The 24,981-nt window shown below is 33.8% G+C and overlaps 1 protein-coding gene across 17 annotated transcripts in view; it reads left to right on the top strand.

The window, feature by feature from the left end:
- Nucleotides 1-24,981, top strand: part of LOC149797568 (C-Jun-amino-terminal kinase-interacting protein 4-like) — a 243,704-nt gene that overhangs the window by 65,030 nt on the left and 153,693 nt on the right. For all 17 annotated transcript variants that reach the window (XR_016421848.1, XM_089962454.1, XM_089962453.1 and 14 more), the window contains 3 exons: nucleotides 908-964; nucleotides 5,452-5,602; nucleotides 9,215-9,405. Coding sequence is in view for 16 of the 17 variants with exons in the window: in XM_089962454.1 (XP_089818580.1) it covers nucleotides 908-964; nucleotides 5,452-5,602; nucleotides 9,215-9,405 (399 nt within the window). In the remaining variant the exon portion in view is untranslated. The remainder of the gene's footprint in view (nucleotides 1-907; nucleotides 965-5,451; nucleotides 5,603-9,214; nucleotides 9,406-24,981) is intronic.

Below are 24,981 nucleotides of genomic sequence, written 5' to 3' on the forward strand. Positions count from 1 at the left end.
TATGCAGTAGAGACTGAGCTTGTGCTGTAAGTAACACTTTGTTCATAGTCTGCAATATCAGTTAAAGGATGGAACTGAACACCTCAATTGTGCAGCAAGATCACAGGGAGTTCAAATAACCACCTTCTGTTACTTGGCACTGTGCAAGTATCAAATGAGCAGCTCAGTCAAAGGGTTGTCATGGGAAAACAAAGAGTGTGCTGCCTTAACAAGCAAAACGATTAAGGTCAGACATTGCACCAGAAGCTGTAGAACTCTGCTTGGTACTAAATTCACAGCTGGATCAAATGGATTGTCAAATTGAAAACAATGCAAGTGCTGACTTTACATGTCAGTTACTTTTCAAGCCATATGAACTTGAAAGGTCTACTTCTGGTCAGGTAAATCAGTCAGCAGGAAGGAATGTAGTTAGATAGGCAGATTTGTGTATTGATTGATGTGATATAATATGGAAAAAAGGAAACGCCTTGATATTCGAAGAACTGAAGTTCATATTTGAAAACATTAGTGAAATCATGAAACTTGAAACTTTATTACACACTATGAACAGCTGTCATGAAGTTAAGGTAATTCATGTATAGTGTGTAATTGATTTTCAAGCTTCACTGTTTCATGAATCTTGTAAAATATGAATTTTAACTGTTACGGATATTAATTGGATTAATAAGAAAGCTCAAGAAGTAAGAAAGCTCAAGAAGTAAATAACAATAGTTTAACCAGTGTTTACAAATATTATCATAGTACACAAGAAGGGCACATGGATATGTAATTAGTTCCTCCCTGGTGTTGTGAACTAGTAACTTCTTGTTTCCTTCATAACATGATACAATTTCAGCAATCTGAATACTTGGTACAGATCTTTACAAATTTTTTAAAAATATTTAAAGCACTATTTTCTTTGTTACAGGAATGCCTTAAATATTGTGAAGGATGATTTGATAGCCAGGGTTGATGAGCTAACTAGGTAAGTTTTGATCATGGTTCAGTCGGATTATGATTTATATAAGGCTGGCAGATAAATTCCATTCTTTGATTATGATCTGGCAATTATTGGATACTAATATTCTACTCACACTTGAAAGCTATGAATAAGCTGCTGATCAGTCAGTCACAAACTCTAATTGAAAATAATTGATATTTTCATTTTTGTTTACAATTATTTTTTAGGTTGAAAGTACAGAGTTAGCATTCTCTAATTGTATTTTTGATGGTGATGATAATAATAATACTAAGAATTATTATTATTATTATTATTATTATTATTATTATTATTATTGTTGTTGTTGTTGTTGTTGTTGTTATTGTACTTCGGATTTCTTGGTCAGTGGTTCCATTCAAACAGGGGGCCCCAACTGGCCGAGTGGTCTAAAGCGCTCTCCGTTACGGATCACTGCCATCTCATCTCTGTCTGTGTGGGTTTGAGTCTAGGATTCGGCCAATGTGGGTATGTGAGAAAGCTTGCCAGTAGCTTCTCGTGGGTCGGTGGTTTTTCCCGGGTTTTTTCCAGGTTCTTCCTCCACCATTAATACTGGCCGCCATACATAGCCTATCGTGTGCTGAAAAATGGCGTTAAACCCCACAACAACAACCATTCAAACCGTATCCAATATAGCACTATATACATGGCTCCTAAATGTTTCTTGAGATAGTTTTGGAAAATAAATGGTTAAAGATAAGGAATTATTTTCTTAAGTATACTGAAACTTTCTTCCACATTTCCTGTTTCAAAAAACACAATTTCATTATCCAATACCTGCTAATAATTTTCATCTACATTACATGTAAAATATACATATATGCATATCTAATGAAAAATTTTGATTGTGAGTTCCATCCTGTCTGTGAAAGTAGCTGCATACAATATGCATGGTTTCAGTTCTTTAATTTTGTGGTCAGGTAACAGTTCCTATAAAAGATATCACTCATTATCACACAGATTCCCACCATTCAGATCTTACTAGAATCATTCCTATTTAGAACCTAAAATTAAGCTTTTTCATAACTTTTATCAGGTTCAATTACTCGGTCAGACAACAAAAAATAAAAAATTGGGGCAAAGCTATAATTTGAATTTTAGTATTTCCCTAATTGAAACACTTGTAATGTCTGCTCATAATTCATTTGTAAATGTTGTATCTAAATATTGTATTTAAAAAAACAGTTAATTTAGTGCAATTGCAGCCTGTTGTTGATGCTGGAATTTAAAAACAGTTGAATATTGAATCAAGTAAGCTTATTGCCCTAATTCACTAGAGAAGGTTTAAATGAAAGATGATGAAAGGAATGGCCAGTGAGAATTATTGCTTTACAAAAAGGAATATGTACTACCGAAATTAAAACTTTTACACAAGGCATCTACAATAGATGGAACTGTGCATTGTATCTGTTCTCTGTAGATGTTGTCTGGCAGGATGTACACAGTTCAATCAAAGCTTAAATTATTTAATAAATAGTTGATGTATTCCTTTTATATATTAACATTCCTGCTTTGTTTAAGCAGACATTCTCTGAACAGTAATAAACGTTAATCAAGCAGATAACACCAGTATTAAGTATCAAACTGAGCAATTTGCCGTAAAAACAACATATGGAAAAGGAGTTTGCTTCTGTATCGAATCTGCTTTTAAAAATGGTTCATATGATGATTGGTGTGTTGATATGCAGGGTCACATGACACAGGCTCTGCAGTACTATCAGTACATCCTTGATTCAGTTTAAACCACTGTTAGTGATGCTTTCAGTTAGGACTACATGAACTCAATTGTGTTTAATTGCCCCTTCCCAACAAAATGCATCAGACATTGAAAGGGAGTTAACTTTATTAGACAGTAAAATAAATCATGATTTCTTTTACATGGAAGCACTCCCAACATGACAGTGTGCAATAAATAATCCATGTTATGCATTTTATGAAAATTATGTGGCTTCAGCATCCAAATCATTTTGGATTTAACTTTTTCATTTTCAGTTTACAGTATCAAAAACTTCATCGTAATCAATCTTAATGATGTGTATATTTATCATTCCAACTACTGTCTGGTAAAATGGATAGCAGACATTATTAGAAGTCATCTATATGGAGTTCTCAACTGTATTTGTGGAATAGCATGGATTTTAGATCTTGGTTAACTTTTGGATGGGTTTCTAGGCTCACATGAATAGGGTTATATAGAGGCACAAGTGAATTAGTGAAAATGCAGACCTGCCAGTACTGAAAAGACCACAGTAAGGCAGTCTTTTTTTTTTCTTTCTCCATAACTTAGACCAGTTTTCATTTAGGTGTAATAAAATATATGCTGCTATTGTCATCCACATGCATTTAAAAAAGTCCAGAAATGTGATTCAAAACTGATGCAGCAAAAATAAACATTGTGTTGAACTAAAAAGTTTGTAAAATTATTTTTTAGGTTGATAGTACATCATCATCTGTTAATCACACATCCATATATTAAAAGTGATAATACCTCATTATTATGCGATTTTTTTATGTTGTTTATCTTTGCTAACGTGTATAAACAGTGTACTTAGATGCAGCAGTCACATCACAGCCCTCATTAACATATTTGTATTAATGAGCCGCACGTAAACATTTGGACGTGAACTGTATTACACTAGTGAAGAGTTCTTTTTAACTTTAACGGAAAATATTGGGTGAGAAAAATAATCTGAGTTGGGGTTTGCACAGAGACAAAGAAATCCCAGTCATGGGGTTACATTATTTGTCTCGGTCCAAACGCCAACATAGATTCTATATGTATCACGTGACTACCACGTTAATTTATGCTCTCTGCTTGATGAATCTGACTGGCTAGATTGCACAACACTGACAGGTTTCTTGTCATTGTTCTCCAAATACATATATTGAGAATTATATGTTCTTCCTGGTTTTTACAAAATGTATCTGACTTTCATTTAATATAATTGAATTTTATATAACGACGTTAAAAAGTAATGTGCTGTTGATATCACGTGACTATTGAGATTTGTGAAGTCATGTGACCAATAATGCAAATGGCAAGTACAGGATTAGGTTTCATATATGCTGTAGTTTCATCTAGACTGAACAGATTAAAGACATAACGATTATAATATTTGAGATTTCGGAGAAAATAAATCATTTTCCCATCAATTTCATGCAGGTATGAGTCAATATAACATCGTTTAAATTTACTAGGTTCACTAGTAAGCAATTACCATATGCCACTAGGCCTACCGCACATTGGCGGCAAATTCCAAATTTTCTGTATGCAATTTCTGTGACCCCACATATCAACCTAAATGTGCATGGGGTGGGAATATGTGGAGGAATGCTGGATTAGAAAACGGACTGCAGTTTGTTTTAAGCCAAATTTGTTGTCCAAAATGTTGAATCTGAGCTGAAATTTGGTGAGAAACTATTACACAGTAACACGTGTCTGAAAGCATTGGATTCAGATTTTAAATGACACGCCAGAGAAATGGATAAATTGTCGTCCCTTGTATTAAACTAAAAGATGATATGGGCTGGTATCAATGCAAGTTTGGGGACTGGTTTATCGAATTAAAAGAAGACAAGTTGATTTTACAGAAAATGCAGTTCTTTGTAGTACAACAATTATAAATTTGAAGGTCTTCTGTCAAAATTTAAATCAACCCTTTTGTAAATATTTCTGAAATGATGGATTTTTGACCAAATTGTCTTAAGAGTTTAAGTTGCTGGAAATATCTTGTTTGGGATTTTTATTGGCACAGATAAATTCATGGCTAGACTTTTTTCCTTACAAGATAAGATTATAATATTTTGCGTTTATTGTTTTCTCATACTGTGAAAGGAAGTGTTACTTTGTATAGCATGCATATACATTATTTATAATTATTTGAATTAAAGATTTGAAAGGAAACCAGACAAATTTATGTTATTATGTTGTTTACATGTAGCAACATAATACAGGTCAGCATAGTTAGAATTTTTGTTCTGTACATTGTAATGACCATATATGCCCATTTCTAGGAATGTAATCAAACTTGTTTCATGTGATACATTTTGTGGTTTTGTACATGATCATCTTTTTTTACTTAGATGTTTTGGAGAGTCTTGAAATAGAATCATCTTTAGATTTGGAAAATGCATTTTTTATATAATCAAAAGTGTTCTATAATTCCATTCAGTAATGGTCATATGTGAACCTTGAAAAACATAATTTCTTCCTGGAAATGGCCCGGAAATTTATCTTCAGAAAAGTGTGGGAACCATGTTGGAAGTACACTTCATTGATCCTATTGCTAGACATATGTGAGACAAAAGCCAACTTTGTCCATTATGTACATTGCATGGTTGAAAAGGATAATGTAAAATTTTTAGACAGATGGAATAATTAAAAGCAAAATTATTGATGTATTATAAATTGTTTACCAGTTATTTGTTTAACTGAAAGCAGAATAATTTTTAAAACCATAAATTCTGATCTGCAGTGAGCAGGAGATTCTGCGGGAGGAGATCAACTCTATTCAGGTGGTAAGGTCAAAACTGAGCCAGCGAGTCAAGGAACTTGAAGAGGAAGTCAAGCGCCTGAAGGATGAGCTGGAGAAGAAGGCTCAGGCAGCCAAGGAACAGGAAGATGAAGTAATGCAAACTGACTTAAGATAATTTCCAAAATATATCCCCTAAGTTAACTGCCAGTTTTGCAGCATTGTACTAGCTATTGGAAAATCAGTTTTCTTCTTAACAATAAAGATAGGCAGGCAGTCAAATAGTCTGACAAATATAGTGTTTCCTACAGGCCTTGAAAAGGGCATGGTAAAAAGTTGGAAGTGCAGATGAAGAGCACTTTTGCCAGGCTAGAAGGTCATCTAAAGTTTGTTCTGAAAGATCAAAAGGCCACATGCAATGCATAATGTTATATAAAATAAGAAAGAGAGTAAAGAAAAAAATTATCCTCTTCTAAGGAGAAGGAGAAGGAAAGCTTGAAATGCCTGGATTTGAAACGGATTAATTAAAGGATTGTAGATTAGGCAGATATACCCATCATTGGTAAGCTTCTACAATAATACGTATGTTGAATCAATAATACAGTCTTTATTAACTAAATTTAGGGGTAACATGAAACACAATTATTTGGATCGTGTTATAGAATATAGTGTTTAGTTTGAGCAGGACACTTTTTTTATTAACTCGGCAGAATTATGTAAATGAAAAGATATCTTTATTTTCATTTTAAGTCATTCAAATTCAGTTTTTGACCAGGTTTGTTTATAGGCACAGATTGTTTACTTGAACTATGTGTGAACTGAGCATGTTTGAACTTTGTAGCTTTTGAATAAAGGTAGTTACTTTGAATAATGATTGTAATAGTCATAATTAATGACAATAAAAATAGTAACAATAGACTTTATTCTTTATGGACTGTGGAGCCATTGAGTCAGGATACCTTAAATGTACAGTATTCACATTACGCTAAATAAATTAGGTACGTATTATCACAGACTTGAGGCAATACAACAGGTTCGCCATAAAACTTAACTTCAGTTTGGGTCTATACAATGAATGTTTTACAGTCATAATTAAACAGCTAGGGTGATACACATTTTTAATGTAACTGGGTACAATGTTTCATATTGAAATACCATTGTATCTTAGACTCCTTTTAAACATTAAAGTATTTTGTCTTAGAATAATAGGTAGATTGTTTTGGGGGTGAAAGAATTAACTAGGAACTTCTGATGAAAATTCTCAGATAAACTATTGCTTTGTTGTGAGGACTTTTTCTTTGTATTTTAATGTCATGTTTTAAAGATATCCACGTGATTTTTTTAAAACATGGTTTCATTGGGTGTTGGATATTCTACACCAAGAAGAGATCTTACCACATTCTTTTGCATTTGTTAAAGGATTTTGAAAGATGTACATGTACAATGTCATAACTTTAAAATAAAAATCTTGACTCAGCCAAGATGGATATGTGCTATATTTATAGCCTATCATGTGCTGAAAAATGGCATTAAACCCACAGAACCAATACAAATCATCCTTCCATTATACCATAGCAACATTAGAGGTTGATCTTGGCTCAGTCAGAGAATTATGTTGGCTTTATTTTGACCATATTTTTTGAAGACTCAAATGTGCATTTGAACTTGTATTGGATGGCAGTTGATGGATTTATTCTTTTGAACCAGCATGCAGTAATGACATATGATCATTAAGACTGGGTCTTTCTGACCCTAAGCAAGGGAAACAACTTATGTTGCAAACCTGTTATCAAGACCATATCCAAATTTGGAACCCAAAATTAACAGGTACAGAACATCAGGAAATATTTCAATGGTAAAGAGATATAACATGGAGTACTGGGGTCATGTTACCACAGAATACGGTCAGGGCATCATGTCTGATTAAAATGGCTGTAGGATACACTGGTATTCAGACTTAAAATACATTGGGTTTTTTATGTATGATTAATATGTATGATATACTTCAGTATCTTAGATCAAATTAATACTTTAGTGTCTAAGATCTAGTTAATAATTCGGTCTAAGATCTAGTACATACTGGCACAATTTTTACTGTTCCTTGTTTTATTTTATTGTTTTTAAACATTATGTAATTCACCATCACATTATTTTGTTTGGAATAGAATGTTTTGTGTAAGCTGAAACATTTTTACTATTTTACAAGCATTTTTCCTCAATCCAATGCAAGGAAATGGTTAAGGAAATGCATGGTTTTACACTGAGCATCATTCTTGGAAATAACTCAGTTTGCAGAAGCAATTTTAATAATGTTTTATATTCAGCCTTTGGTACATAAAGACATGGTACAAAGTTGTATCTTGAAAATATATATACACAACTTAAATATTTACCTCTTTGTGGTCTAAGTGGCTAGAGTGTCTGCCTCGGATGTGGGAGGTTGGGGGTTTGAACCCTGGCCAAGTCATACCAAAAACATAAAAATGGTACTAGCAGCTGCCTTGTTTGGCACACAGAATTAAGAGGTTAATGTTAGGACTGGTTGGCCTGGTGTCAGGATAATGTGACTGGGTGGGACATGATGCTACATGTCTGTGGCATAATGCCCCAGTGCTAGACATCACTATAAATTGCCACACTACAGACATCCTAGTGATGTGACTGGAAAATTAAAATTTAAAAAAGATGCGCGCTAAATCGGCCCATTCTTAAATATGCATCTGGTTCTGAATAGAAAGTTCTGAAGATTGAGGCACACAAAAAAATTGAGTTTATGTGAATTAAAATAACTGTTTAAATGGTCCCATACAAAAGAGGAGCAATTGTTTATTTTGTTTGTTAAAATTGTTTCTATCATAAATCAGATGTATCTGCAATTAATTTATTATTGTAATCACAGAAGGAATATTGTTGGCTTGTAATCAGTGAGTGCAAATATTCATGTCACCCTGTTCATTACATAGTTAATATTAAAATATAAGGAAAATAGTTTAAACCATTGCTAAAAACAGGAAAAACTTTTAAATGACTTATTCTTAAAAGAAAAAATAGCAAAGTTTAATAAATTTAAACAGAAGCCATCCTAGCATGAATTAACTTGTAAGTTTGTACAAATGATGCCAATCCACTATTGAATATGGCTGCTGTTATTAAAAATAAAATAAAAACATTTCAACGGTTTCTTCTCAGAAACCACCTAATGTTTGTACAAGTGGTCCTTTTTTGTATCATATACAGCTTCCTTTACTAAAATGGAAAAACCTTGAGCTCTTAAAAAAACACTTCACAGAATTTTACCAAATTTGAAGGCATCCGGCTCAAAAGGTTTTCAAATTTCTACAAATGTCAGTGTGCTTTGGATGTGCGTGTTTTTGGATTTTTAACATAGCTTTTAAAAAAAAATCAGTTATATTTACCATATAAACCATTTTTATAAGTCTCTGGTATGACTTGGCGGGGGTTCGAAACCCAAAATCTCCCACATCTGAGGCAGATGCTCTAACCACTAGGCCACCAGAGCAGTCGTACAAATGTCAAGCCACCATCAAACACTGTAGCTGTTCCTAAAGTATTACAAAATTTAAACAACTTTTTTGTCAGAACTGCTTAATATTATTAGACAAAATTTGACACAGAAGTATCCTGGTATGAAGAGCTTTCAAGTTTTATACAGATTATGCAGTTCTGCCATCACATATGGCCACCATTACTAAAAAATATTTGTTTTTTGTACTGTTGATCACATGTTTATATGTGCATGGTTCAGGATGACGTGCCTATGGCCCAGAGGAAGCGGTTTACAAGAGTTGAGATGGCTCGTGTCCTGATGGAGCGTAATCAGTACAAAGAACGGCTGATGGAGCTGCAGGAGGCAGTACGCTGGACTGAAATGATCAGAGCCTCAAGAGAACATCCTGACCTTTCGCACGCCAAAAAGAAGTCCTCTATATGGAATTTGTAAGTAAACTTTAATTTCTTTTAGTGGCGACACTAATCTGAACTTTGTAGTCCATGTCATTTGAAGTCATTATAAAACATATATAGTCAGTATCTGATATGTTCGAAAAATTTGGAAATAATAAAATGCTTTTCCCCTCTGTCCCTTTCTTTTTCTCTTGAAAATGTGTGCATGATGAGGATTCCCATTAGTATTAGTAGTTTCATGAATGTAATATTTCCAATTTAAGTTTTTTCTTCACAACACTCTAGAGCTTAAACCTTTCCATATGCACCATGAGTTAAGATAGCTTTTTCTATCAGAGTTTTGCAGTATGATTAAATAGATTTTTAATCTCATTTATCAATCAGTGATTTGTTTCTGTTATAATCTCAAATTTTGCATTGAACATCATTAATCATTATCAGATGTTTGTACATGTGACCTTTTAACAAAGAAACTAGTCTTGAGAAGGAAATATTGATTGAAACTACTAGACACAATCCATTTATAATTGCTTATAAGTCTATTCTGTCTGCAAACAACACTGACCCTAATCTGCCATTGCATAATGTGCTGGCAGATCACGATCTGTGTTGTTCGTTCTACTGATTACTGTGAACAAACTACTAGGACCCAAATCCCCAAGTGCATTATATGACAGAAGATCTGGGTATAGACACAAACTACTAGGACCCAAATCCCCTAGTGCATTATATGACAGAAGATCTGGGTATAGACACAAACTACTAGGACCCAAATCCCCTAGTGCATTATATGACAGAAGATCTGGGTATAGACACAAACTACTAGGACCCAAATCCCCTAGTGCATTATATGACAGAAGATCTGGGTATAGACATAAACTACTAGGACCCAAATCCTCTAGTGCATTATATGACAGAAGATCTGGGTATAGACACAAACTACTAGGACCCAAATCCTCTAGTGCATTATATGACAGAAGATCTGGGTATAGACATAAACTACTAGGACCCAAATCCCATGTGCATTATATGACAGAAGATCTGGGTATCGACAGTTTGCAGTTGGACCAGACTTACAGGCAGGCATTTATTGAATCGACTTGAATTTTGTTTCTTTGCCTGAATACACCACTCCCTTGTTAATTCATGCCATGACAACTCAACAGATGTTGTTTAAAACACTATATATGACTCCCATTTTTGTCTACAAGGATTTTAAACTGTCCATGATTACAACATAATGTGCATTCCGTTTTATCAAGTTGTTTGTATTATTAACAATACTAACAAACTTTACAAAAAATTATTAATGGAGTATACATCTGCTAGCCTTTATGTAAATTTGTGTCATGGTAACCAACTCTTGTTTAGATAAATGATTAGACTTGTAAGAGTTATCTTCCTTGGACATTATTATGCTAATTGTAATGCACAAAACAATAGTAAGAAAAAAACTATTAACTCATTCGGCCCCAGCACTGTTTTCAGTATCTCTGCTGCTATGCCTCAGAAGCACAAAGCTGTGTCTAGCTGCTTGTGCCGCAGAGTTTTTACCTGTTTGAAAACATCGTGCACATGCATTCACTCTTACCTTAATTTCTCTTCTTATATCCAAACAAAATCCACGTAATTTTCACCATTTATTTCAAATGAATTTGTCGACACATTGATGTAATTTTTTCCCTATTTGTCGAATACTTTCACAACATTATTTATACAGTATTTACAAAATTATGTGCAACGTTTACCCACAACAACTCCATCATCGCTGTCAGCATCATCATCTTCGGACGATTCTTCTATGTCCATATCTAAATCTCACAAAATATCCAACTGCTGAACATATCTTTCCTCAGCTTGCTCAATATTTTCAAGATCAAACCCGAGAAACTCCACATTTTTGCTCTCATCAAAAATCACTCTTCCGTCCGCCATCATTTACGATTTTTCATGAACAGAACACGTGTAGTTAAACCGCTCTCATACTTGGCTTCTGAACAATTCAGATTTCCACAAACAAAAGTAAAATCATTTCTGATTGGTTTAATAGTTGTTGAGTTCTTGGAATAAACCATTTCTAACCAATCAGAAACATTGTATCTAACACACATTCATCATGCCTGGAGACAGGATCGGCTATTGAATGCAGTAAACAATTCATGACTACAGACGGAATTGGCCAATGAATGCAGAAACCGGATCACGCCTACAGACGGGATCGGGGCCAAACTAGTTAAAAAGAAATCACATTAGTTTCCCAAGCAATGTTTCAGATGTTAATATAAATTACATAAGACATGTTATGGAAGAAAATGTTAGGAAAATAATGATTATTTAGAGCAACATATTTATACAGTTCAAAGGACCATGATGTGTCTTAGATAAATTTGTAATACGTCAGCGTTCCCATCTATCTGTATTCTCACTACCTTAATTTTCTTCAGATTTGGTGACAAAAGTCATGAAATAACCAAGTCAGACTCTCTTTTACCAAATTCATGTCACTTTGGATATTCAAAGAGAGATCACGTTTTAAAATTTTACACATTCCATTTGTTACATATCACTGAGAAATCAAAAAGAAAAAGTGAAATGTAAAGAGATTTTAATGACTAAATAGTGCTTATTGTCATTTCCAGTGAAAAGGGAATTAATGTATTCTGTTATCAAAATGATAATAAATAACTCTGTTTACCTAAAACCTCACCCTTGCATAACTTTTAACAAATGTTGAGAATTTAATAATCCTTTGATATGATACTCCATCACAGTAATTAAAAGAATAATCGTCCACTGCTGTTTACAGTGCCTGCAACACACTGCCATTTTAGTGCAGTTTGCTTGGAGGCTCAGTCAGCTAGTTTGTCAAAATCAAAGACTAGTCAATATAATTTTTGCCTTTGCAAAATTTGATGACTGTAATGTTATGTATATTTGATTTAATTTATTTTTGATTTAATTTAATTGTTTGTTTTACATTTTTTTAATTCCATTACATGCTATTGTAATGTGACTTTATTTACTGGATTTGATGTCCCAAAATTCATTTCAGTTCTGTTTGACTGACTGTTTTTCGTAAACAACTAATAATAGAAATATTGTATCCAATGTTGACCTAGTTTCCTGACCTTGATTCAGAACCAGTAAGAGTTGAAGTAAACATTATTTTTTTATAATTCGTCCTCAGAGTAAGAGTCATAAAGTGAAATTGAGGTCCTACTTGGAGTATGTGACAAATAACATGTATCAGTTAGGTTTTACCAGAGGATTGACCCACATCCAGGCATCTGTTTTGCATCGTAGCTAGATTTATTACTGGTGTTTTGAGAAAGAATAGTTATTACTTGCCTTAACACTGAAGATGTCCAGGTGTTTTATGCTGTGACCAGTTTTTTTTTGGCTAATTATTTTATTTTTCTTAAAATTATTTGGATTCCAAAGAGATTATTTTTCACTGGAAATACTTTTGCTCTAAATTAGTTCTTGGACAAGGACAGTTATCAAAATTTACACAGAATGCAAACACTGGAATATTGTTTTCTGTGATTGAACAAAGAACTGTTGACAAATCAGTATGACACTGACCACAGGATACGTCATCACCTTCCATTTTGGATTTCATCAGGATTCAAACTTAGTTTCATCAAGACTTTTTATTATTACGACTTCTGTTTTTTAATTCTTGGATTATGTTTTGGATTTGATTTGTAAATCCATAAGTTCTTTTTTTCATTTTTACCTTGTTTTTCAAGGGAAATAAATTATTTGATAAGTTTTACAAAGCTTGTTGTCTTCACTCTTTTCTTGTTACTGTTTGAAAGAGCCTAAACACATAACATTAGTGTTAGTCAGGTATGAGTCACATCTTCTAAAATAGTGCTTCAGGATTGTTTCCCTTCATTATTTTCTTTCTTCTTTTCCTTTATGATTTCCAGTGGCCTAGTGGTTAGAGCGTCCACCTTGGATGCTTGACGTTGTGGGTTCAATCCCCAGCCGAGTCATACCAAAGACTTACATAAAATGGTACTAACAGCTGCCTCGCTTGGCGCTCAGCATTAAGAGGTTAGTGTTAGGACTGGTCGGCCTGGTGTCAAGAATAATGTGACTGGGTGGGACATCATGCTACATGTCTGCAGCATGATGCCCCAGTGCTAGACATGACTATAAACTGCCACATTGCAGACATCATAGCGATATGACTGAATTTTGTTTAAAGCTACATTGAAAATCCAGATCACACACACACACCTTCTTATGATCTGGTTGGAATGAACAAAACAGTGTGATTGTCATGTGCCAGCTCTTTATTAGTAGAAACAACATTGGGTAGAATTTAGCCATCTGACAACACAATGCATTGGCTTGTGGTTTATATTGACATATCAGATTGATAACTTGAGGAATAATTTAGAACAAATATGGTGTTAGATTCAGGTTTTTGCAGTTTATAAGTGTAAATCAAGTTGTGAAACTTTAATTGCAGTATTTGTTGGCTGAATACTTGTGCAAGTGAATCAGTTCCTCCTTGACTTTTTTGTTAAGGTTTTGTTTTTGACATTTCACGGCACAGCAACATGCATTGGTTATTTAGTGCCAAGACATTTGGAGTAAAGTGTCTTTCCGGTGAACACAGCATGATAGACAACTCAGGCTGCTCAAATGATAGGATTCAAACAGGGGTCAAGCTCGACTTGAATTTTAGGGAGAAGTGACTTCTCCTTTAGGACAGAACAGGGAGAAGTGAGGGCTCAGCAGGGAGAAGTGGTGTGTGTGTTCTCTTATTTGAATTATGCCCTCTTTTTTCCAGTATGCATATTTGCATTTAACATTGGATTTAAGCAATACTTTATTTTCAAGTAGAAAATTTCTGTTATTTTGGCAATATGACTCAAAAAGAAAAGAACAGAAACTACTTAATAAAAAATTTGAACTGTTTAACCAGATTACATTATTGTAATTGTAAGTGTGTAAAAATGCTTAATCAACTACCCTTAATAAAAAAAATTATATTTTTGTATTTTAAAAAAATATACTTTCTAAAAGTTCACAATAATGGCAATTTCAAAGATTTCTAAATGTTTTTGAAACAACCCCTGTACCATGCACCAGAGAGTCAATGCACGCATGTCTTCAGATCACATTGTTCATCATTTCTTTGTTGTGGATACAACATTACCATAACTATTCATACATAACACACTAAAATGCTTAAAATTACAAACATGGCTCCTTTATAGTTGGTATATGAACTAAACCCTTCTTTCCAACCGAATCAACACAGACGAGGGTGCATCAATATTTAGAAGAAGGGGTTTTCGTAATGTAATCACTCACTTTATATACCGGGTAGCTTCACTACAATAGTTCATGGTAGGATCACAAATTTATGGTTTATTTGTCTACATACTTGTTATAACTTTAGGCTTTGATTAAATATTATCTGCTTCTCAGCTTTTTCCCACAAATACAAGTCCAGTCAAAAAATAACTTTGATTTTACAATGCTTCTCGCATATTCCAAAACATGGCATTTTCCCATATGCTTCTGACCTATTTAATTGCATTTTAAAGTTAAATCTTAAATAACCTAATACCTAGGCTTTGCTTTCTGTGAATTGTATAATTTTCTGAATATTCTTAAAACACATGTTGCTATTTACATGCTATTGTTAAAGTTACAAAACACAAGTTTATAGTTTGTGTTTTTATCATCAAAGGATAACATGCCTAAATCGGGTAGTGATAGAGGCCTAGTTGCTGACTTACTCGGGAAATGGTCATTCAGCTATCAAAACACATGATTGTGAATGTGCAAGAGTTGTCAGCGTAATTGATATTAAAACTAGACCTAACTACTTGCTTGATGGATACCTTTCGCTACTACACTAGCACTGAACCAGGTAGGGCAAGGGAGCATCTCAAAAGATGTGGTTAAGTCATTTTAGCTTGAAACAAAATCACAGGGAGAAGTCATTTTCACTTTCCTAACAGAAGAAGGCAAAGTTTACAGTTTTTAGGTGACTTAGTCGCCCACTTTGCCTAATAGTGTGACCCCTGTTCAAACCCACACCTTTTTGATCACAAGTCCACGACACAAACCACCGAGTCACCATGGCTTCCATGTTTCATTCATTTGTTTGTGGTATACATTATAAATTTGATTTATATTGTATCAATGACTTCGTTTAACTTAATCTTTATATTTCACATTTCAGAATGTTACAAGATGGTAGAAAAATATTCACATGATTTTTTTAATACTGATTTTGTCATACATAATGACTGTTTAAAGATTCCCCTACACCTTACCACCTGTGTTAACTATTATGGTGAATCTACCTGGCCGATGTAGCAGTCTGTTTATTTATACCCCATGGGTTGTAAAGATGTTGAGGGAGTGGTGTACCTGTTATACAGTGCTAAAATTACACAAAATTTGATCTTGCAGTATAAGATGTACTCAGTTCATAGAAAGCAAGATAATGACAACAGTTGTGAAAGTCAGCATTATTGTAGCATATTCTATGAACAATAATCCATCTATACTTGTTCAGATTTTATCTTCACCAGTCATAAAATTATAGTTAAGTGAAAAGTGTGAAAATGTTATTCTGTAATAGCATTATCAAAATGTATGAAGTGAAGGCTTTTTAACCTATAGCCTGTATGTTAAAAGCATGCTTAATATGACTTTCCTAATATTCTCTACAACAGTGCCTCATCATGCTTACATTCTGTAATATTAAATTTGTTGTATTGACAGCTTTTGCTTGATTTTAGTTTCAGCAATATTCTTGCATCTGACCCGCCCGAAGAGTCACAGCAGAAGTCTCCCTCGGGCACACAGATTGTTTGACAGCACAATTAATGCCTTAAAATATTTGCTCAAAATCTAGTCCTGCCAAACAGTATCATAACTGCCAGTGGTGCTTAGAAAATAATAGTTGATATTGCATGATATCATTGCATAATAATTCCTCTATGAGGTAAAACACTGTTTAAGATATTATTTTCTAAATTGTAATTTTAAGCATCATACTCATTCAGAAATGGCCAGCTTAGGTAACTGCTGGTAAGGAGATTATCAATTTGTCATGCTAAAATCTGACTTTAAATACAGAGTCTGTTTTTATTATCTTTATGCATGGTATAGAACCACACCTATCAAATCAAACTTTGAAAAAGGAGCTTTACTATGTTTAGTTTGCCAAACACGCAACCAGACGAGTGTGAGTTTGAATCCTGGAATCAGATCACCCCAGGACAGCTACCATGGTTATGTTCTTGGAGAAGTAACTATATTTCAGTTGCCTTAGCACTAAATAACCAACTTGGGTTTTTGGGCCATAAAACTCCAAGCCAAACTGTTAGGTTATTAATAGCACCCACAGAAGGTCTTCCGTGTATTGAAGTAAGATTTACAAAAAAGCAAAATACATATCAATTCTGTGAACTAGATATTAATATCATTTAATATTATTCCATTAAACTGTTATTTCCTTGATTCTGAAATTGTCGTTTGTCTATATTAATAATAATTTGTCCTCAGATTGAGGCTGAAAACTGTGGCAGTTACCATGCTGAATAACATGGTATCATTGTTCTTTTTAATTGCATGATGAGAAGTTATATTCATGAAGAAACTGGTTGTGATTTTAAATTTTAAATCTTAGAATTTTAAAATTCATATTTTGGAAAGATGTTCATTTATGTTTTGTTTTCAATTCTTGTTGATGTTAATATTTTATTCTTAGGTAATTTTCATTCCCGATAGAAAAATTATAAAAGTAAAGATTTTCTTGCATTTGCAGACAGAATAAGATCTTATTTATGCAGTTATATATCAGTCAATTCTGTACTATATTTATATGCTGTGTCTTTTTATGTAAAAATTATGTCACTAAACAAAAATATTATGGCTGTAAAATATTCTGGTGCTATTATGAAAGCAGGATCATATGCCATAATTTTCGTAGCATACATTATAATAAACACTTAAAGTTATAATTACAGTTAGAACATTTAATGGTTCTTCTTCTGTTTATTAAAGTTAAATCATTGAATAGTTTTGTTGTTCTTTTTTTTTTTGTCAAAATGTTTAACTATTGTTGGTTTTAATATTAAGATCTCAGATTTTTGTTATTATTATTCCTAATATAAAATTAGCTTCAGTTTTTAAATGGTTTTGGAATGATCCTGGAATTCCAGATAAGCTAGTTTGCCATAGTTTCTGCAACATCAGCAAAGAACATTGACACCATGTTCTAGGGAAATGATTTATTGTACATCAAAAGGGATCAGTGAGAGATCATATGTGCTCTGTATTTTTGTTAATATTCCCTATACACACATCAGATTTGCAAGTATTGGAATATATGCCATGCATTATACTGTCAGATAATTTAATTCCCTTTTTGTTTCATTGGAAGTTTGACCTAGATTCAAATTTTTGGATCAAAATCTTATTGGTCCTTTTTGATGTCAACATGCCACTCACTGACCAATGATTTTACTTTTCAGGGATACAGCATGCACCTCCTGCATGACTAAATGTCTGTCTCATGTCTGCCATGCTATGCATGAAGATTATTTTTCTGTTTTCAAAGCCACACTTGATCCCTATTGATCCCTTTTGGTTTTGCTTCTTTGTAATTTGTTTGTTGCTACATTTACTATGTCTTTCCATTAAAATTGTATGTAAGTAAGTTATGCTGCAGTGGTTGGAAATTTCATTGGAAATATAAAGCTCAAACAGGCAGCATTATAAATTCTCAGATCTTTTAAAGGCCTCTTCGTTAATTGAACTCTTAGTAAAATATAAACCCTTTTATCTTGCTCATATTGGTGGGTGGAATAATTCATTAAAATGGATTTCTTTTTAAAGTAATGTTGAACAGGTACATAGACATGATGACTGGCGGGGGGGAGGGGTCATAATCATTCCCATGTGAAATACTGAAGTCAGTGAAGTGTCTTAAATGGGGTAAAATACCATTCTTTTTGCATTCAGCCTTGACTGGAACAGAAAACTATTATTTGTCCTAGGTCAGACCCATGACTGTACAATCTCGACTGCTACATTCCACTTAGTGGTGGGTTAAGACTAAGTCAAATGCAGCCTGGGATGTACCTTCATTTTGTCCGATACAAAACTGTCCAAACTCACCTGGATATGATGACAATAACAGCCATCAGCTATATACCTGTGTTAATTAGCTCATCAGGGGCCCTGAGTGGCAGAGTGGTCTAAAGTGATCACTGTTATGGATCACTGCCATCTCACCTCTGTCTGCATGGGTTCAAGTCTCAGGCTCAGCCATCGTGGGTATGTGAGAAGGCTTGCCAGTAACTTCTCATTGGTTGGTGGTTCTTTCCGGGGTTTTCCTGGGATCTTCCTCCACCATTTATACTGACCGCCATGTACAGCCTATCTTGTGCTGAAAAATAGCGTTAAGCCCTAAAGCAACAACAACAACAACAATTAGCTCACCTGGCTGTGATGATTGTATTGTCATTGTGTGTCTGTCAACAATTGCTGTTTTAAACTTCTCAAAAACCAATGGACCGATTTTTACCAGCTTTAGCAAATATCATCATGGTATGAAAGGACTTCAGATTTTGTACAAATGATAACAAAATTCTCATTAGATATGGCTACCACTTCACAAAATTAATAAAAACACTAGTCAGCAGAATTTGACAGAAAGACTAGGCAAGAAGACTTTTTATGTTAGCTTTTAATAAATCAGGAATAAAAAACTAAGCATTTTCTCTATAATACTTTGGGGCCCCGAGTGGCCGAGTGGTCTAAAGCGCTCACCGTTACGGATCACTGCCATCTCACCTCTGTCTGCGTGAGTTCGAGTCTCAGGCTCGGCTAATGTGGGTACGTGAGAAAGCCTGCCAGTAGCTTCTCGTGGGTCAGTGGTTCTTCCCGGGGTTTTCCAGGTTCTTCCTCCACCAATTATACTGGCCGCCATGTATAGCCTATCTTGTGCTGAAAAATGGCATTAAACCATACAACAACAGCTATAATACTTTCAAATTAAATTACTAAAAAAATAAAAACAAGGATTTTGAACAAAGTTCATGAGAAATTAAGTAATCAATCCAATCTAGTGAGAATCAGTCCACACCATGTGATCAAATCAGTGATTTCCAAATCATAACCCAAGAGGAGTAAGGTCAGATCCAGGAATCTATCCATTGCAAACAAACAAAAAAAATTATGTCCAAAAACATATAAAAATATTTATTTCTAAACACAAACAAACAAATGAAAATTCCTATCTCTGGCAGACAAACCTAGACATACAGTATTAGGCTATTCGTTAGGGTTATACAGCAAGGAATCACACTCCAGATGAACTTCTAACTAATGAAAACCAAGACTACTGGCCTTATTTTGTCTATTTTATTTCTGTCCACAAAATGCAAGCATATTAATAAACTTGAAGTAGGATATTCTGTCAAGTTTTTTGTATCCTACTTGTATGGTCTAAAAACGATAATCAACACCAGCATTAATAGGCTGTGTAGTAAATAAGTGCACGAAACTTTCAATTTGGCAACACAGTTTCAATACTGGTATGAATTTGCATTCACAAGCACAGATGTGCCTGTTACCAATGTCAGGCAAACTTGGGACTCGTGTTCAGTTTCTGTTGAAGTCAAATGCAACCAATTCTCAAATTGGTATTTACCCCAGGTAACTCCATGTTATTGTAAGCATGTTCCATTGTATGTACACTGAGAGATGAATTAAATCCTGTTTTTTTTTTTCACACATTCATTTTAACTATGACATGATTTAATTGAGAGATGCTTTTTTTCATTGATGCAGTGGCATATGATTTGCAATAATACATGACATTATACCATATTTGTTGTGGTGTCATACATTTGAAATTGCAATTTCACTATATTCAAACAAGTTAAATTTCAAAATATTGCCTTTTCTGGTATAATAAAACAGCTATAGAGTCATGTGATTAGCTGAAGTTGATGTTTTATGAATCATAGAACCCAGTCATATTAACCTTCTTTGTGTTAGTCACAAGATGAAATTTACTGGTTCATAAAACTTAATATTCACCAACACAAAGGTCAATAATTTTATAATATTATTCTAAATTTTAGTCTAATATAGAAAATCTTGAGCACTTCATTTTCCAAATATTCATCTTTGTATACAAGATAAAATTAAAACTGATTACTTGCATTGTGATACCAAATTTTCATTGCACATGGTACACGTGTTATTATTTTACAAACGAAAATGAAAAGACCTGTTATAAATGAAGAAGCCTAGGTTTCTAAGCCAACCACTGCACATACTTACATTTAGAGAAATTTTTATTGTCACAAGTTTGGCAGAATTTAATGAAATTTGTTAAATAACTGGCTGTCTCTTGAACACTTTATATTTTGATACAAGGCTTATATAGTAGTAGATCTGTTACATTGTATTAGACTATACATTGCAGCATTCCATCACTGTAATTCCCTTCATGATAACATAGTTCCTGTTATAAGGCAGGTATTGATCCCAATTTATTAAGTGGTGGTAAAATTATATATATCATGTACTTCATTATAAGGCAGTCTCATTATAAGGCAGTGTACTTAATGGCTCATGATGGACAGCATTATAATAAGGTAATACTTTAGGCAGTCTTACTGTAAGACAGTATACCTTATGATTCCTTTAGACAGCATTATAACATGGGAGTACTGTATATTGACTTGCACAAGTTCCTGGATTTTATAGTTAATGTGCCTTGAAATTTAAATATTAAATAGTGTAGTGAAATGGGGAGAAAATGCAATGTTTTCCACACTGAGTTTATATATACCTATAGTTGATCCAACACTGTTGATACCTTTGAGAAACTTTCAAGACACTTCTCATTAGCATATATCAAAATTTGTAGGATTGATAGACTTTAAGATGCTCCGAGTGTGAGATATTGTTTAGGTTAGTAAAAGGAATGTAGAGCAGAGTCCTTGGAGTCATGTTTTTTTAACCTCCTGACAGATACAAAATGCAGCTAAATTTGATAATGTAATATTAACAACCCCACCCCACCCCACATATATTTCATAGTTTAATTCTGACAACCCCTCTCCAACCCACCCATATTTGTTAGTTTAATAGTGACACCCAACCCCACCCACATTTGTTGGTTTAATACTGACACCCCACCCCACCCACATTTGTTAGTATAACACTGACAACCCCATGCACATAAGATTAACCCCCAAAAACCCCACCTCACTCCACCAATATTTTTTTAATACTGACATCCCTACCCAAAACACATTTGATAGCTCAATCCTGACAACACCCACATTTGTTAGTTTAATACTGGCAGGCCTATCCAACCCATATTTTATAGCTTAATCGGGACAATTCCACTCAAGCCACATTTGATACTTTAATCCTAACAACCCCACCTTATCCATTAAAGACCCACCAACCAAATTAACATCTACTGTTCAAGTCTTTTTAACTGAATGAATAAACAGACCAAAGGATTTAAGATTTGGTCAGGCAAGACACATCAGTCCAAAATTTAATGTTTGATTGTATCTGTTTTTAGTAGCCTTGGAGATTTTATCCTGATAATTAAACACCAAAAAAAAAAATTAAAGTGACCAATTATTCTTATGCAACATTCTACGTAAAATTTACACCATATGACTTTAGAAGAATATGTCTTACTATAGTCTTACAATATATACTTGCTTATATGTTGGATCTAATTGCACACTGCATAGACCCAGATCTGTCATTGCTTAATTTGCAGGCTGGTCAGGGTGTATGCAGTTTGCTATCAGTAATATAAACAACATAGACATTGATCTTTCAGTGCATTATGTGATGTCAAACCTGGGTTTTAACTGTATGCAGTTGGAGACAACATATAAGTGAGGATATGTGGTATATTCATTTCTGGAAGGTGACAAAAACGTTTTATTCTCAGTCAATTTTACTGTCAATACTTGCCAAACACAAATATATAGAGGAAATGATTTTGGTCTAATTCCAGATCGTCCTCTATGGTTTATTGATGAAACTATGAGACATGATATCTGTCATTTATATAATGCATGCAGAGGTGAGAGTGGTTACATCCTAAATACAGTACCACAAACTTATACTAACATGTGCTGTGATACATGCATTTTGCATTTTGTCTTAACTGCAGGGAAATATTCTTGTTGTAATTATGGGGCATTTTAACAACAACTGTAGGGAAACAAAATGGTTTTTATACTGCATTATGCTATATGTTTTTAAGGGTGGGTCTTTTCATTCCATTTTTAGATCTTCACTTTAAAGGTCAACGCCCCATTACAAAACGGTAATTTAGCCCATTCTTTGAGTCTAATTTGACCATTAGGAAAACTGCATCAGTATGATCAAACTGGCTGAGAGATACCTGAATCTATCCTGAAATTTTTTACTGGAACTGAAGTTGGGGAATTTCTTTTCTTATGTTTAGAATCAAAATAATACATCCCAGATTTATCAGCCTCAAGTAAATTTAATGTCCAAATGCTGTAAGAAGATTCATTACCCTGTAAATATTAAACTAGTTTTGTTATGGAGAAGGATTCTGTTGTCTACCATGTCTTGCCTTTTTCAAAGTTAAGTGTGTGCACACAAATTTTAACCCAGTTGAAGGTGCTAATGCTCATGATGTTTGTATCACTGAGAGAAAGACTAATTTCTCACAATTTCTCAGGGAAAATATTCATATACAGGTGAGAGTGTTAAGGATACAAAATGTTCATATAGAGGTGAGAGAGTTAAGGATACAAAAATGTTCACATGCAGGTGAGAGAGTGTTAAGGATACAAAATGTTCACATACAGGTGAGAGAGTGTTAAGGATATAAAATGTTCACATGCAGGTGAGAGAGTGTTAAGGATACAAAATGTTCACATACAGAGTATTTTCTTCAGGATATAAAACATGTACATAGAGAGTGTTCAGGATGTAAAATATTCACATATAGATTTAGAATGTTCAAGATATAGCCAGTTGTAACTATATTTCCAAAACCTATATTTTTATTTATAAGGAGCTGATGTGGTTAACCCAGTGGTCCTTACATATGTCATCGTGTGTTCATTTGTAAGAATGGCATTGTTACATTTATCTTATTTTGTTTACATGCAAATAAATTATTTGCCTGAAATGTATGTCTTCTTTTCTGTAAAGGATCAGTTGTGGCTAGTTGTTGATTGTAATTTTTCTTCTTTATAATGTTGTGGTACAAATAATAAAATGTTGCATTCAGGGATATATGATTCATATGCATGCAATCTACATATGTACATGTACCTGTATTTAATATTTTGACGTACAATGCCCTGACAGTTAACAGAGACTGACAGTTATTAGGGTGACAGATTATCAAAGTTGTACTGTATTCCTTAAAATCATAAGTGTTAGATTAAAATCATCTAAATCTAATAGTCCTTGTTTCTGATGTCATTTTTATGATGTCTGATCTCATAACAGTTGGAGCAGCAAAATGTTCATTTCACCATGGGATAAGTGGTTCACTGGTAACTGTGTCATGGGATAAGTGGTTCACTGGTGACTGCATTGTCGTGCAGATATCATTTTCAGAGCAATATCAAAGATTCAGATTACTGAATACAAATGTATGTTAAATGTAAAAAGAGGAAAGAAATTTGGGTCACTTGCTCTTTGTAATCTAACCATTACTATGGAATAGGGGCCTCTTTTAGTCATCTTTTATATCAGACAATCACTTGACCTTATGGTTACAAACAGCTATGGTTGTGTTTTGGAGGAGTGGAGGAGTTTGTTTTTGTTTTTTTTGTTTTGGACCGGAGAAAGTAGATGATATGGTTTATGCCTGTGACCATGCTTTTTGTTTGTGCAGATTTATATACTGTTAGGAATCAGACTCAACTGCAACCTTTCTAACCATAAATTCTAACCATATTTGACTTTTTTTCCATTGTTATCTAGGTTTGACATATTGCCCAGGTACATGTACAAAGGGATGTAATGTTGTGTTATAACAGTTTTACTAAATAAAGATCTATCAAACTCAATAACTTTAAAATAAAATTTAGAACATGGATTGTTCCAGAAATATATATTCAGAAACAAGCGGTGCAAAAACTTATTATTATATCCCAGTTGTGATCGGAGGTTAACTTCATCCAGGTCTCTATTTGTATGTCCATCAAAGTCAGGCATGTACAGCTTCCTCCAGGGTGTGGGCCGCATAGCAATCTTTTGAATGGGTCTGTATGATGTAAATGTAACCAGATAAAGCCAGGTTTGGGCTCTGATGTAAGCCATAAGCTGTAGGTTGTACATGCCTGATCTCCATGTAGTAAATTAATACACTAAGGTTTTCACAACAGAAGACATTTTGTTTGAATCGACATACATTAATCCATATATTTTTGACATGACATCTTTGACATTATACTCCTGTATTTTTCATGTGTACAAATCTTTTAAAAAAATGTATGCACAATTTCAAAACCAAAACTTCAAACCATAATTTTTGAGGAAGTTGAATGTATGTATGTCACCTTTTGATTATTGGAACTT

Source organism: Sinohyriopsis cumingii, chromosome 6 (genome assembly GCF_028554795.1).
Source record: "Sinohyriopsis cumingii isolate HCF-2022 chromosome 6, ASM2855479v2, whole genome shotgun sequence".
NCBI classification, from domain to species: Eukaryota; Metazoa; Mollusca; class Bivalvia; order Unionida; family Unionidae; genus Sinohyriopsis; species Sinohyriopsis cumingii.